General features: G+C 44.0%; 1 protein-coding gene across 1 annotated transcript in view; it reads left to right on the forward strand.

Annotated features, from left to right (window-relative positions):
* Positions 1-7,318: 7,318 nt before the first annotated feature.
* Positions 7,319-17,104, forward strand: part of SMIM12 (small integral membrane protein 12) — a 57,434-nt gene continuing 47,648 nt past the window's right edge. Inside the window, exon 1 of the mRNA XM_033954269.1 lies at positions 7,319-7,818. Within this exon, the coding sequence (XP_033810160.1) occupies positions 7,416-7,691 (276 nt within the window). The 5' untranslated portion in view covers positions 7,319-7,415 and the 3' untranslated portion in view covers positions 7,692-7,818. The remainder of the gene's footprint in view (positions 7,819-17,104) is intronic.

The following is a 17,104-nucleotide window of genomic DNA, read 5'->3' on the forward strand; positions in this document are numbered from 1 at the left end:
GGCCTCAGAGAGCTAACTGAGAAATATTCTAAGTCCTTTCAATAAAATATCACCTTATTTTCCATTTTTTAAATTTATATTTGAAATTCTTAGTTTGTAATGTACAGTGTGTATAATGCCATCAGGGTAATAGAATGGAAAATGTTTGCTCACATCAACTCAGTCCTTAGAGGAAATATTGGGGTAAACCCAGGTGTGGATCTACTTCTCTACGCTTGTGGAGATGGCGCGGTATACAAACCTAAGGTTTAGTTTAGTTTAGTTTCTCTGAGTTTTTGTGTATCTTTCCAACTGCCTAATGCTAGTCTATACTGCAGCCCGGAATTTTGTAGCATGAAATCTAAGTTACAGGGAGAAGGTAGACATGACGTCCTCCTCTTGGATGCATGAATTGCCTGCAGAATGAGAAGTGAAATGGTGGGAGGTATCCATGTAGCACTAGGTGAAAGTGAGGTGGAGTTGGGTTAGTTTCAATCACAATAGAATTAATTCTTCAAGCAATTATAGGCACCCAGCGATGAACTAATGGAATGGTGTCCATCTGGTTAGGAGCCTCTTATGAGTCTTAAGACTGTTGCAGTTGACAGAAGTTTATCATGTTTCAGCTTTTGCTTTCTGCCTTCATCTATTTTAACTCAGTCACCACCTGGGTCCAGAAAAAGAGGATGGATTAAGACATCCGGGTTTTACTTTCACATTGGATGTCTCAATCCATCTTCCTTTTTCTGGAGCCATATGGTAACTCTACCCATTCGAACTTCAGCTGAACTGTGATTGCCAGGCCCACCTGTGTCACTCATTGATTAGCCCATGCCACAGAAGATGGTAGAGATGGTGCCAGTGTATTAGGTACAGTCTTGTCCCTCCCCCTGTTTACTTTCATGGCCCTAGCTTTACTCCAATTTTGATCATTTAAGTCAACCATCATGACTGTCACAATATCACTCTGAGAATGATCCCGCAAAATGCATAATTGGACATCGTAATTTTACGGAATAACTTTATTTTGGGATTTTTTTATGTTGTAAACTGCTTTGATAGGCTCTTTGAAGCTAGTAGGCAGTATGTAAAATTTTTAAATAAAATAAATTATAGAAATAAATATAGAATGAGGCAAGTTTCAGATGCTATTTGAAGATTTCCCACCCTCCTTGTGGCTAAACGTATATGCTTATGGTTCTCTTTCTTTGCTTCAACTGCAGCTGTTTCCACATCCTTCCCTCCCCCCCCCCCCTCCCCGCAACTATCTTCTGAGGTGGCTTCCTAGCCTGCCTAGTGGTTAAAGCCCACCCTGGAAGGTGGCCATGTAACGCTCAGTCACAAGGGACAGGCAGTCACTGCTTTCTTTAAACTTTCATCTCAGGACCAAGATGTGGGATCTGAAAGCTTTCACATTTTGTAAACAAGCCGATGTTTTTCTCTATTTTATTCCATCTCATTATGGTATGTGTGAATGAGATTAACCTTGAAGACAATTTATGTGACAAGGTAAAACCAGGACTAGATCAGCCTCTCCAACTAAACTGGAACAGACTGCTAACCCATGTGCCAGAGGGTGCGATTGCATTCATATACATAGGTAGCTGCCTAGCATTGCTCTGGTGAAAGTCAGACGCATTCAGAGCATTATAAAACAGAATCTCTAATAGGCCAACTCTCGCTACTCAGGTTAAGTAGTGCTTGTGAGACAGCCTTCAGCATGTTTCTGAATACAATTCAAACTTCTCTTACTGACCTAGAAATGCACTTACTCAGCTTCTATCTCTCGTCACTTGTCTCCCCCTATGATCCCCCCATGAACTCTGCTCAGCTGGTAAGTCCCTCCTATCTGTACCCTTCTCTCCAGCTGCCAGCTCCAGACTCCGTACCTTCTACCTTGCTGCGCTGTATGCTTGGAACAAGCTGCCTAAATCCCTACGGTGGTCCTCCATCTCTGGCAGTGTTCAAAGCCTGCCTCTTAGAGAGTGCTTTCAACTCCTAATGCCTTGGGTCTGCATCTGTGTCATATCTTGTCTGTCCAAGCTCTTCCGAGCAGGGACCATCTATAAATGTCAAAATGTACAGTGCCGTGTACACCTTTTAGCGCTATATAAGTGACAAGTAATAGTAGCAGTAGCAGCATGTTTGAAGGAAGCGTGGCCCACATCTCTCCCTCCCTCCCTTCCTGCCACTCCTGCATTCTTGGAAGGAAAGTCCCTGTGAGAAGCGTAGACTTCTGGCATTTGAAAAATAAGGACGTTTCAGAGTATTGTGGTGCAACTGTGCCAAAACAATTATTCTGAACCACTGATGATGCCCAAATTCTGCAGGCTTGCTGGAATGCCAGTGATGCTCTCACCTATGAGGGGAGAACCTTCAATCTATGTGTACAGATGGACAGACAGGATGATAGCAGAAATGCATTCGTAACCAAATCATCAAAACCACTATAAGAGATCTAGGCATTCCCTTCCCAGAAACTTTACATGGGAAGACCTGGATTGTGTGTCTTTATGGAATAGGAGGGGAGGATTCCGTTTGCAATCATTCCGTTCCAGCTAACAGCAAGGCTGGCTCTAGAGCCCAAGTGACAGATGATTTGAGGCTCATCTGGGAAGCTCTTATTCTCGTTTCATGACAAGAGGCTGAATGAATTTGGAAAGGAACATACAACGGGGACTGAAGCAAATCTGGATTAGGGTCCAGACTCAGGACAAACTTCCCCAAAACACCATTCTGACTGTTCGTAGAGAACTATAAAGATTCCAGAGATTAGGCCATTGTTCCCCACTAAATCCCACACCAGTCCAGATCAGCCTGACATCAGGAAAGGGATCCCGTCCATCCAAGTGCTCCGTGAAGTGTCTTTGCTAGTTTCACTCCTTCCATGTTTCCTTTCTTTTCCCCTTTCCTTCATACATAACATATCCAGCCACGTAGCCAATTGCTTTAGGTGAACATATCAAGCAGACGTGCTCCTAGCTTCACATTCCATCGCTGCAGTGATTCATATTACGAAAAAGGCAGTACAGAGAGGTGTGAGTCCCTAGGCAATAATCAGCTGGAAAACTTAACTTTCTAAAGCTGTCGACGTGAGCTCAGCTGTCACTGAAACACAGAAGGGCCCGTTCCACGCCTGTTACCGTTGGGGTAGCGCTAAGCATTACAGCTTAGTACTAGAAGCGGGCCGGATTCTATAAACAATGCCATTGTCGCCAGCCATCTAAAAAATGGCGGCCGACTGCTTGGTCAATCATGCGACAGCGCTTTATAGAATTGTGGCTTCATGAAAGGTAGGCGCCGGAAATGTAGGGCCAGGGTTTTAAAGGCCTTCATTTCATGTGAATCGCGGCTAAGGAGACGCTTTACGATACCTAATGCCACTGTAGGCGTTAGCCACGCCGACAGTGGCATTAGATGTCGTAAAGCACCTCCATAGCTGCGATGAAGGTGCTGGTTTTCTAGGCATCTGCACTTTTTTTTAAATGCCTTTAATGGTTTTTTAAAAATGGCTTTTCCCACTTAAGTTAGGTGTCGGTGGGACAAAATGTTTCGAATGTTTATGGAATTGTTCATATTTGCCTTAACTACAGCTACTATTTGCTAATAGGACACTGTGGAACCCTCTTTGGAAAAATGATCCCTGCCGCATCACCCCTTCACCTGCAAGCCTGGATGGCTCCTGCTAGCTACAGCCAACAGTGACATTTATCAGACTTCCTAATTCAAGAAATGATGGCAGGATAAAGAGTAAAGTTTCCATTTATAATCAAATAGAGCAAGAAAGGAACTTCCTGCCAGATGCATCTAAACAGTGAGGGGACGGAAAGTGTTGGAGGAGGGTGGGCTGATGGGGCAAAATGCTGGATTCTGTTATTTATTTTTGTGGACTTTTCATACAATTGTAACCTGTTTCCCAGGTGTGTTAGGACTGCAATGCCCTAGGTATTCTCTTTTACCTGTTTCTTAAGAAATGATGGCTGATGTAAACTATTTTTATACTGAGGGCTATACAAGTTCCTTACCTCCCTCCCCCTTTTATGAAGCTGCGTTATGCTTTTTTATCACCGGCTGATGTGATGGTAATGCAGCTTTGAAAAGGGGGGAGTTAGTTTGCAAGTGACTGTTTAGAATAAAGGAAAATAAATAAGAATACTCAAAATTTGTCACGTAAACCAAGAAGTGACTTTCACCAAAACAGTGGGTCGAGAAACCTTTTCTTTTTTCATTTACCACTGGCTCTTCCTCTCAATGCCATTAAAGCATTCACCTCCTCTTTGCTTTATACACATTATAGCAGTGGTCTCAAACTCGTGGCCCGCCAAGTACTATTTTGAGGCCCTTGGTATTATAAAGAATGATTCTTTATGGAAAACTTGTGCCTTAAGTATCCGGCGGTCGTGTCCGGTGGTTGCGTTCTGGAACGTCACCTGCCTCACTGCTGTAACCTCTTGCAAGTGCTTTCCTGCGTCTGTACACGATTGTCCTCTCCACTCCAACTCAAAATCACGTACAGACGCAGGAAAGCACTTGCAAGAGGTTCCAGCAGTGAGGTGGGCGACATTCCAGAACGTAAGGTAACCATTAGAGGCAGTGCAGCTTGTGCGTGTGTCCGGTGCTGGAGGAGGTAAGAGCTGAAGGCAGTTAAGGATGCGACTGCCTGACACTTAAGGCGCAAGTTTTCCATACAGAATCATTCTTTATAATACCGAGGGCCTCAAAATAGTTGGTCCAAAATCTTCTCTCTTGCAGTTGATACTTTGATAGTTTTTCACTTTCTGCATGTTGCACTGCTTTCAGCTCTGTATAGCTGAAATTATCAGAAGCAATTAAGGAAAAATTTATAGTTTATAAATCTTTCCTTAATTGCTTCTAATAATTTCAGATAATCCACATTTTGGTTTTGTAGGTACTTACCTCATGCAAAGTTTCTTTAATAAGATATTAACTATTTTTTCTGCGGCCCTCCAAGTACCTCCAAATCCAAAATGTGGTCCTGCAAAGGGTTTGAGTTCGAGACCACTGCATTATAGGTACTCCTAGGAATTATGTACCCAAAAAAATCAAAGCACAGCAAAATAAGAAAGCATACTAAACAAGTATATTATCTGCAGTATCCTGAAAATATATTCAGGCAGTATTTTAACATTTGGCAATCACTCAGATCTAGCTACCTTCCTGATGGCCATGTGAATAGTGATTTTCAGCAGCACTGTAAAATAAGAATGACCATAATGGGTCAGACAATGCTTATGTTATATATCAATGTTTTGAGTAGGTGGCCAAAGAGCCACCAGGCTTCAGCTTTGCTAACCTTTAATTACTGTTGAGTCACCAAAACATTAGGTACAATTAATATGAACCTAATTGTTAGCGCAGCAGGTAGAAAGCCAGAATTCAAATACCACTGCAGCTCCTTGAGATCTTTGAAAAGTCACTTAATCATCTACTGCCTCAGGTACAAAACTTAAATTGTAAGCCCTCCAGGGGACAGGAAAATACCAACTGTACCTGAATGTAATTTGCCTTGAGCTATTACCGAGACAGGTGTCATCTAACTCCAAATCCAAAATTCAGTACCAAGCATACTGTGAAGTAAAGCAAAACACTGCAAATGTGACTCAGGACCTACATACAGTGGCAGTAGTAACATGAGTCACATAACACAAACCTACCTAGGAAAAGACAGCAGTGGACACTAGAACATCAGTAAAGTTACAGGACAACTAATCAAACAAGATTAGTACAGATTGATCCTGCATAGTCAATACTAGGAGAAAATCTTCTTTCACACATCGTCTTTCTGTGGTATAACCAAAGTGTTTACAGATAGACCTCCCTGCTCACTACAGAATAAGTAACTACAATCAAAAAATAGAAATATACTCAAGACAGATAGGGAAATATGATAAAGTACCTGAATGTAAACCACTTGGGATATAAGTGTTATATAAATAATCAAATAAAATAAAAATAAAGCCAGACTCCACATATAGTGCAACACCAGAAAAAGAGAAAGTAATGTTGTTTCCACCTGTGCAAAATATAGAACTAGAAGATGTAAATGTCAAAAACATTACAAATTCAAATAAAACAAAAATAGAAAATATGATGATACCATTCTATTGGACTAAATATATTTTTCAAGTAGCTTTCGGAGACCAAATCCTCCTTTCTCAGTTCAGGATAATATACCAGACTTTATGGTAGATATCCTGCAAAGAGGATGGTTGGAAAGGCTGGAGTGAGCTTGGGCAGCAACTTCAACATTTGGAACCTAGGACAATACCAGGAGGACTTTACAGTCTAATGTGACCCAGAAATATCAAAGAAGAGACACGTTAATTTAATCATGTATTTTTAATGGGTATAACTAATGGGCAGACTGGATGGACCTTTCAGGTCTTTATCTGCTGTATTTTACTATGTTACTATGTTACCTGGCAGAAACCCAAAGAGTAGCTGAGATTGTGACGTCATAATGCCTCATTCCAACAATGCCTAAGAGCCAAACTCATCAATGATGTCACAATGGCTCGACTGTCCTATACTTGACTCACATAAGAATTGACATACTGGGACAGATCAAAGGTCTGTTGAGCCCAGTATCCTGTTTCCAGCAGTGGCCAACTCAGGTCCCAAGTACAGGCAGAAACCCAAAGAGTAGCAACATTCCAGAGCTGAGATTGTGATGTCATAATGCCTCATTCCACCAATGCCTAAGAGACTCATCAGTGATGTCACAATGGCTTGATTAAATGGCAACTTCAGCATTTGGAACCTAGGACAATCCCAGGTGGACTTTACAGTCTAATGTGACCCAGAAATATCAAAGAAGAGACAAGTTAATTTGTAATGTGTATAACGAATGAGCAGACTGGATGGACCGTTCGGGTCTTTATCTGCCGTCATTTACTATGTTACTATATGGTATGCTGTCCTGACCTAAAGAAGGAGTTAATTTAAAAGGTATTAAAATGAATGCATTATTTCCATTTCCTAGTTCTATAAACTTTTATGAACAGCTATAGCACTACTTTAATTGGCCTTTTACTTTTCCTAATTGTGTTGGTCCCAGTCTCTAATCTCTGCCTCCATCCTCTTGCCAGCTTTCTTCAATTTATTGCTCTGCCTACTTCATTTTCCCTCTTTTTGCTCCTAGCCAGCATCTGCCTCTTTTGGGCGAGCCTAGCTTCAAGTGAAGGCGGCTCTACGCATGCGCCGGGCGAAGAGGCGACCTCCGGGCGTGCGCCTGCGCTGAATTCATGACGTCTCGGAGGACACGGGGGGCTGACGCTAAGACTCAAGCTCCGCCCCCTCCCCCTGGCGGGCCAGAGGCAAAAGGCGTGGCCTCTGCGCACGTCATCTCCCGCTGCCGCGCGGGGAGGTGACGTTCCCCTGAAGCCGGAAGGAGCGCCCTTCGCCTGGCAGGCGGCATGTGGCCCGTGCTGTGGATGGCCGCGCGCACCTATGCGCCCTACGTGACCTTCCCGGTGGCCCTGGTGGTGGGCGCGGTGGGCTACCACCTGGAGTGGTTCCTGCGAGGGGAGCCGCCGCCGCCGGCCGCCGACGAGGAGAGAAGCATCGTGGAGCAGCGCGAGGAGCGCAAGCTGAACGAGCTGACGGGCCGCGACGTGACCCAGGTGCTGAGCCTGAAGGAGAAGCTCGAGTTCGCGCCCAAGGCCGTGCTCAACCGCAACCGCTCGGCCTGAGGGAGGAGGCCACGCCCCTCGGACGCCGCGCGAGCGCGGCCCGACTTCCCGCCTCGGCCGCGCCGAACCCTCGACGCTTTGGGCTTTTGTCGCAGTAAAGACGTTCTTCCCGCCCGAAACGTCTGAGGTACTGCTGGTCTCTTTTTCTCAGAGCGCAAATGGGACTCTGCCGTCGGTTAGCTCAGCAGAGTTAAAAAAAAAAAAAAGGTTTGGATAATTCCCATTATGGAGATGGATTGGAGAAATCCACGGACTTGGGACCCGGGTTGGCCTTTGCTCTGTTCACTTTCATGTTGAATAAATGCCTCTGATTTTCAAGGTTATGAGGATTCTGCTTTTGAAAGGTCACTTTGGGCAGCCACAAAACGTAGAGACTTGAAGAAAGCATAGATGTTTTATTCAGCATATGTGCACCCCTGAGCCCAAGCTGGCTTCAGAAGTCCCGAAACCAGGAAGTTACAGAGATATTTATACATTCTTCTGGCTATACAACTGCATTCTAGAAAAAAACTTTTCACGTGTTACTTTTCTTAACAATCGTTGGTCCTAAGCTCACACTAGTAGATCACTTATCTAAGCCCTGCAGTCTTTCTGTTACATGTCCAGGAGGGCGGAATACAATATGGTGTATGCTGAGATAGCCATAAGAAGCTAAAACACCCAGTGCAGGCAGGCTAGAGCATGAGATAAGTTAGGTCTGCAATGAAATATAATTCAGCATTTGATTAAAGAGAAAACTTAGTTCAACACTTGGGAAAACCAGTCCCAGACTCCTTCATTTTCAGAGATGACTTGAAAGGTGCCTGGCCAAAGCCTGGAACATAACGTTAGACCAAAAAGTTCTAGGCGGTGTACAAAAGATTAAACATATTTGAATGAATGAGCTGCTCAGGTATTTGCTCTTTTCTAAAATGTCTCTAAGAAACGGCGGTGAGCAACGATGATTGAAATTCTGGTTCAAATTTGGTGCTATGCGAATGGGGGAGAGGGTTGGGGAAGTCATGTTGCAAACAGCTTGTACTCTCAGACCTGCTTTAACAATTGTCAGGATAGCAGATGAACTGCTTTTACTCTTAGCCTCATTGAGTGATTCTGTGTGAAATGAATGTCTAATAGATTCAGGTTTTTTAGTTGTTTTTGGGTTTTTTATATAACTGAGGTTGACACTACTTTTTTGTGGTGCCTTTATACCTGTCCCATAGCAGTGTTAAATTAATTCTGCTTTTCTCTTCACCTTATGTGTGATGCCTTTTACCTCTGAGGTTACTCTATGCCTTCTAGCCTGCTGGGATTCTAGGAAAACACTGAATTGGACGCCAAGGACAGGCCTCGATGACGAGACGAAGCGTACAACGGGAGAGTCGTGAGGGCAGAATGTCAAAAGATCAGCTTTCTTGATGATGAATATACAACATGGGCTCAATAGACTCGACACTGGCAGTGTTTCGGCATTGTGCCTTTTTCAAGAGTCTAGGGGACCATGTGAAAGTAGAATAAAACATAATTAATATATGGAGCATCAAATAATCAAAATAACATGAATACGGACATAATATGATTAAAAGCGTATATACAAACATAAAAATATTAATAAATTTGTGTTTATTATATTTTTATCTATACCGTGAACACCGATTTATTAATGTTTTGACGTTTGCATATATGCATTTAATCATATTGTGTCCATATTCAACATTTCAACTTTAGTTTTGAATAGGGTATAACTTGCAGTGTACTTTATGTCATTAACCTTTTATCTATTGATTTTGTGACATCTGTAACCACGGTTGCATCAGTTCTTTGTTGCAGAAGAATGACTAATGTGCTAAACACAATTTTTTATTACATGTGCACCCCCCACCTCCATGATTACCACTGATGGGAAAGGGAGTAATGAGAAAGTCCCTGCTAGAGAGTTGTGTGGGGACAGAAATCCCACTAGTCCCCGCCAGAATCCTGCCCGTTCCCGCTGGAATTCCCTCCATCCCACCATAAAAATTACCTGTCCCCCATAAAAAGCAGCAATTACTTCTGACAGTTTGATTTTAGCTTTAATTGAGTTTTACAGAAAAAGTCGGACATCTGCCAGAACAGACACAAAACCAATACCGCTTCTCCCTCTCTCTCCTCAGTCGGGTGGGGTTGGCTTATCAATAAAATGCTATCCCAAAGAACTAGATTTAAGGCAGAATTTGATGAACAGAAAGAACATGCCTGGTGTAGCAGTTCTCTCCCCTTCTGCTCTTTTTTTTTATATTTAATGTTGGTATCTGCTGGGCTGAAGCAGTTTAATGCAGGGTAGTCTGGCTCTGGAGCTGCACAGTTATGCTGCCCAGTCTCCCCTGCGCTCCTCTTCTCAGCCACAGTGAGTGGTGGCAGGCTTGAGCCAATGAGATTCTTGATAGGCGGTCTCACACCAAGGCTCACCACTGGGAGAGCTCTGCACATCCACTAATCTGGGAGCACTTCTACAAGGAAGTGCTCATGATTGGCCATCTAGCTCCAGCTCTGTCATAGAAACATAGAAATAGACGGCAGATAAGGGCCCACGGCCCATCTAGTCTGCCCACCTTAATGTCCCTCCCCTACCTTTGCCCTGTGAATAGATCCCATGTGCCGATCCCATTTGGCCTTAAAATCAGGCACGCTGCTGGCCTCAATCACCTGTAGTGGAAGACTATTCCAGCGATCAACCACTCTTTCAGTGAAAAAGAATTTCCTGGTGTCACCTCGTAGTTTCCCGCCCCTGATTTTCAACGGATGCCCTCTTGTTGTCGTGGGACCCTTGAAAAAGAAGATATCTTCCTCCGCCTCGATGCGGCCCGTAAGATACTTGAACGTCTCGATCATGTCCCCCCTCTCTCTGCGCTCCTCGAGCGAGTATAGCTGCAATTTGTCAAGCTGTTTTTCGTATGGTAGATCCTTGAGTCCCGAGACCATCCGGGTGGCCATTCTTTGCACCGACTCCAGTCTCAGCACATCCTTGCGATAATGCGGCCTCCAGAATTGCACACAGTACTCCAGGTGGGGCCTCACCATGGATCTATACAATGGCATAATGACTTCCGCCTTACGACTGACAAAACCCCTTCGTATGCAGCCCATGATTTGTCTTGCCTTGGACGAAGCCTGCTCCACTTGATTGGCAGACTTCATGTCCTCACGGACGATTACTCCCAAGTCTCGTTCTGCTACCGTTTTTGCTAGGATCTCGCCATTAAGGGTATAAGACTTGCATGGATTCTGGCTGCCCAGGTGCATAACTTTGCATTTTTTGGCATTGAAGTTTAGTTGCCATGTCCTAGACCATCGCTCCAGTAGGAGTAGGTCGTGCATCATGTTGTCGGGCACTGAATCTTCGTCTGTTGTGCATTTGCCCACTACATTACTCAGTTGGGCGTCATCGGCGAATAATGTTATTTTACCTCGAAGCCCTTCTGCCAAGTCTCTTATAAAGATGTTGAATAGGATTGGGCCCAAGACTGAGCCCTGTGGTACTCCACTAATCACCTCCGTCATTTCGGAGGGGATGCCGTTCACCACCACCCTTTGGAGCCTACCTCCAAGCCAGCTCCCAACCCATTTCGTCAATGTGTTACCTAATCCTATAGAACTCATCTTGCTCAGTAACCTGCGGTGTGGTACGCTATCGAATGCTTTGCTAAAGTCCAGGTACACGATGTTCAGGGACTCCCCAATATCCAGCTTCCCCGTTACCCAGTCAAAGAAGCTGATCAGGTTGGATTGGCAGGATCTCCCCTTAGTAAATCCATGTTGTCGGGGATCCTGTAGATTCTCCTCATCCAGGATCTTATCTAATTGGTGTTTGATTAGAGTTTCCATTAGTTTGCTCACTATCGATGTTAGACTCACTGGTCTGTAGTTTGCTGTCTCCATCTTTGAGCCTTTCTTGTGGAGTGGAATGACGTTAGCCGTCCTCCAGTCCAACGGGACGCTGCCTGTACTAAGGGAGAGGTTGAAGAGCGCGGACAGTGGCTCCGCCAAGACATCACTCAGCTCCCTAAGCACCCTGGGGTGCAGGTTGTCCGGCCCCATTGCTTTGTTAACCTTGAGCTTTGACAGCTCACCGTAGACACTGCTGGGCGTAAACTCAAAGTTACTAAACGGGTCAACTGAGCCAACCCTTGTCTGTAGCTGAGGGCCGAGCCCTGGCGCTTCTCGGGTGAAGACTGAGCAGAAGTATTCATTTAATAGTTGGGCTTTTTCCGAATCCTTTTCCACATAGTCTCCATCTGGTTTCCTAAGACGTACAATCTCGCCTGAGTTTTTTCTTCTATCACTGATATACCTGAAGAAGGATTTATCTCCCTTCTGGATGTTCTTTGCTAGAGACTCCTCCATGAGGAATTTAACCTCCCTGACTGCTGTTTTGACGGCTTTTGATTTGGCCAGGTAGTCTGCTCTAGAGTCCTGCTTCCCTGATTGTTTGTAAGAGATGAATGCTTTTTTCTTCTCCTTGATCAGGTCTGAGATCTCCACAGTAAACCACTGTGGCTTATTGTTCCTTCGCCGTTTACTTAATGATTTTACATAGCGGATTGTTGCTTTTTGTATGGTTGCTTTCAAAGTCAACCACATGTCTTCCACGTTATCGGTTTCTTCTTGGCTTTGTAGCGCCTGGTGAACGAAGTCTCCCATTTCTTTGAAATTTGTGTCCTTGAATTTGAGGACTTTGGTTAGTGTAGTAGATTTAGTGAAACCTTTCCTGATATTGAACCATACCATGTTGTGGTCACTGGAGGCCAATGTGTCGCCCACCGAGACCTCTGTGACACTTTCTCCATTGGTAAGTATCAGGTCCAGTATTGCCTGATCCCTTGTCGGTTCCAACACCAGTTGCCTGAGGCTTGCTCCTTTCATAGAGTTTAATAGCCTCCTGCTTCTGCCGGAAGCAGAGGTAAGTGTAACCCAATCCACATCAGGCATGTTGAAGTCACCTAGCAATACTGTGTCCCCACGCAAGGTGATATTTTCTATATCTTCGATTACTTCCATATCCAGGTCATCCTGTTGTCTTGGGGGTCTGTAAATTACGCCAAGATACAAGCATTTGTCCTACCCTCTGGCCAAATTAACCCAAAGGGATTCCCCAGTATACTGGACATCTGAGATTCTCGTGACCTTAATGTCATCTTTAGTATATAATGCTACACCCCCTCCCTTCCTACCCTCTTTGTCCCGGCGAAGCAAGTTGTAACCCGGTATGACCATGTCCCACCCGTGGGAGTCTGTGAGCCAGGTTTCGGATATCGCCACCACATCCAGGTCGGCATTCCTTATTTCTGTTTCCAATTCCAGGATCTTGTTTCCTAAACTGTGTGCGTTGACGTACATAGCCCTCCATGTTATATTTTTGTTATGTCTCAGTGGGGATATTCCTGTTTGAGCTATTTGAACACCTTTAGCATTGTTTGTGTTATTTGTGCTTTCCTGAGGCTCAGAACCACAATGTGTACTCCCCATATACCCAGAACTACAGTGTGTACTCCCCCTAGACCCGGAATTACAATGTGACCCATAAATATGATGTGACCCTACTCCCGACTCAAAAGTGTGTGCACTCACCCCTGACCCAGAATTTCGGTGTCTACTTTCCTCAGCCTCATAAATGTATTGGCATTTTAGTTCGCCTGGTATGTTGTTTGTGCCTGTACCCTCCCCCGACTTACCTAGTTTAAAGCCCTGTGGAGTAGGCGGGCTAGGCGGTGTCCAAGGACATTTTTCCCTCTTCTGGTTAGGTGTAGCCCGTCGTGTCCCTGTAGTCCTTGCAATGCTTCTCCATGGTGCAGAAACCCGAAGTTCATCTCCTTGCACCATCCTCGCAGCCAGTCGTTCGCCCTTTGTATTCGATCCTCTCTGGCTCTGCCCTTGCCCCTCACCGGGAGAATCGAGGAGAAGACTACCTGCGCATCCATCCTCCTCAGCTTCTCCCCCAGGGCCCTGAAGTCTTCAGGTATGCTGTCCGGGCTGCTCCTTGCGGTGTCGTTGGTTCCAACGTGGATTAGAACCATGGGGAAGTGGTCTCGGGGCTTGATGAGTCTGTCAATGCAAGCAGTGACATCCTGGCCCCTGGCAAACAGCAGACCTCTCTTGATTGTAGGTCTGGTCTGCAGATTGGTCCCTCGGTGCCCCTCAGCAGCGAATCTCCGATGACCACCACTCTGCGCTTCTTAGGGGTGGGCTGTACTGTTGATTCCGGTGGATGTACAGAGCTCTCCCATGAGTGGCAATCGGCAGTTGGTGCGCTGAGGGATCAAAGAAGCTTAGAGGGAACTTTGGAATAAAGGAAGATCGGCATTTCTGTGGGAACCCCGGAGAACCTACGTCCATCCCCTTGGGAGTCCTGTGGACCAGGGGGGATCCCCGTTCCCATGCAGGCCTCTAGTCCCTGTCAGTAGATGCTCTTTGTTTTTTAGTGTTGCCTGAGTGCTTTTCATTTTAACTTCAACCTATTTACTAAAACTTTTCTATTTTTAAGCTGTCGTCATTATGTTTATGATAAGAAGTAACAGCCTTAACAATATTGCCAAAAAGGAAGACATGGCAGATAGAGTGGAGGAATCTGTTTCTAGCTCTTGAGAATAGGATCTCTAGGGTCATGAGCTGGGCTTTTCCCTGAAATAAAACGGCTGAAAAAATACTTTTATATTAAGATTTTCATGCCACATCAAGCTTTGTGAATCTTGTTTCAGTGGAAACATACATTGATGGGAAAAAGCCCCTTCTGCTCCTGATTTTCCCTACTTCATATACCAGGGCTGTGGAACATAAGAATTGCCGCTGCTGGGTCAGACTAGTGGTCCATTGTGACCAGCAGTCCGCTCATGCGGCAGCCCCCAGTGCTCTAAATGAGTCCAGCCTTACCTGCGTGCGTTCCAGTTTAGCAGGAACTTGTTCAACTTTGTCTTGAGTCCCTGAGGGTGTTTTCCCCTATAACAGACTCCGGAAGAGCGTTCCAGTTTTCTACCACTTTCTGGGTGTAGAAGAACTTCCTTACGTTTGTACGGAATTTCATCCCCTTTCAACTTTAGAGAGTGCCCTCTCGTTCTTCCTACCTTGGAGAGGGTGAACAACCTGTCTTTATCTGCTAAGTATCTTGAATGTTTCGATCATGTCCCCTCTCAGTATCCTCTTTTCAAGGGAGAAGAGGCCCAGTTTCTCCAATCTCTCACTGTACAGCAACTTCTCCAGCCCCTTAACCATTTTAGTCGCTCTTTTCTGGACCCTTTTGAGTAATACTGTGTCCTCCTTCATGTACAGTGACCAGTGCTGGATACAGTACTCCAAGTGAGGGCGCACCATGGCCTGGTACAGCGGCATGATAACCTTCTCCGATCTGTTTGTGATCCCCTTCTTTATCATTCCTAGCATTCTGTTAACCCTTTTTGCTGCCGCCGTGCATTTCGTGGACAGCTTCATCGACTTGTCGATCAGAACTCCCAAGTCTCTTTCCTGGGAGGTCTCTCCCAAGTACCGCCCCGGATATCCTGTATTCATGCAGGAGATTTTTATTACATGCATCACTTTACACTTATCCACGTTGAACCTCATTTGCCATGTCGATGCCTATTTCTCGAGCTTGATTATGCCAAGTTGCAGATCTTCGCAATCCTCTTGAGTCTAATTTATGTTTTATCATTTTTGCTCAAATATTGTGAGAATAGTCACTCTATAAAACCTTTGCAGTAAACTAAAGCAAATGTCCTTCAACTGCTATTGAAACTTATGCTCAGAGACACGAAGGCAGATGTAGCAGCCTCACCACCCAATCATCGCATTGTTCAATACAGTATCAGAGTGGTAACGATGGTAAATGTTAAACTTGCAATTGCCATACAGGCTATAAGCTCTATGTCTTGTATTAAAGGCTTAAGATTGTAAAACTTAACTTAAAGTTCGCTGGTTCCGACATGACATGTTTCAGTACTGCTTCAGGGAACCAACATTGCACTTTTACAACATCTCAAACTTTGGTTAATGAAGTCTCAAAAAGTATCAAAGATATCCCATTCTCGCCATTAAATTCACTTCTTCCTAGCTAGGTTGTAATGCTAGGAAGAAGTGAATTTAATGGCGAGAATGGGATATCTTTGATACTTTTTGAGACTTCATTACCCAAAGTTTGAGATGTTATAGAAGTGCAATGTCGGTTTCCTGAAGCAGTACTGAAACATGTCATGTCGGAACCAGCGAACTTTAAGTTAAGTTTTACAATCTTAAGCCTTTAATACAAGACGTAGAGCTTATAGCCTGTATGGCAATTGCAAGTTTAACATTTACCATCGTTACCACTCTGATACTGTATTGAACAATGCGATGATTGGGTGGTGAGGCTGCTACATCTGCCTTCGTGTCTCTGAGCATAAGTTTCAATAGCAGTTGAAGGACATTTGCTTTAGTTTACTGCAAAGGTTTTATAGAGTGACTATTTTAACAATATTTGACATATCCACTTTTAGTCACTCAACATTTTCAATTTGGTTGAGTTACCCGCCCTTTTTTCTGATTTTTACTGAGTTATAATTTTTGCTCAGCTATTATGGATTTGGTATTTGTTCTGTGTGTGTGACCAAGGCATTCTGATAGTATGATTTTTCTATGCAACATTTGGTAGCAATAAGTTCAGTTGTCTCGCTAGTGGAGGGGATCCTTGTTCTGTATTTGTGATTTTATAAAATGGCAGTTGTACAGAAAATATTTTCTTTTTATACTTTAAATAAAAGTATTTCAGTATAAAATCATAACTATTTGAGGCTTGGGCAGATGGGATCAGACAGACTTTGCAGGGATGGGGTGGGGATGACAAAATGTCCTTGTGTCACTTACACTATTATAAATAATAATCAAAGAAATTGATGATAAAATATATTATAAAAAAAAACATTCTGAGAAAATTGGGTTAATCAAATTTATCTGTGAAATAAATTTAAATATCATATTTGCTTGACATACAATTTAACTCTTAGGAGTTGGAGTTGGCACATTTTCACCAACTCCAGTAACTCACAAATTGCTCACAACTCCACAGAGCCCTAGCATTTACATCACACTGAATGGTTTCTGATCTTTAAACAAAATGTAATACTAGACAAAGGGAACCTGAGTAAACGCATAAGAGTTTTTAAATGATTACTTCACATTTGAGTAACTGCCCCCTGAACTTGTGAATTTGTGCTGTACTTGTTTTTCTTTTACTGTGTATGTTCATATTGTACACCGCTTAGTTGCAGGTAGGTTATAAAATGTGGAAAATAAACTAAACTAAACCTTAGGTTTGTATACCGCACCATCTCCACAAGCGTAGAGCTCGGCACGGTTTACAGGGTTAGGTTGAAAAGGAGCTACAATGAAGGGTTATAGGAAAGGAGCTAGGAAGATAAAGAGGGACAGGG

Source organism: Geotrypetes seraphini, chromosome 8 (assembly GCF_902459505.1).
Source record: "Geotrypetes seraphini chromosome 8, aGeoSer1.1, whole genome shotgun sequence".
In the NCBI taxonomy this organism is placed as follows: domain Eukaryota; kingdom Metazoa; phylum Chordata; class Amphibia; order Gymnophiona; family Dermophiidae; genus Geotrypetes; species Geotrypetes seraphini.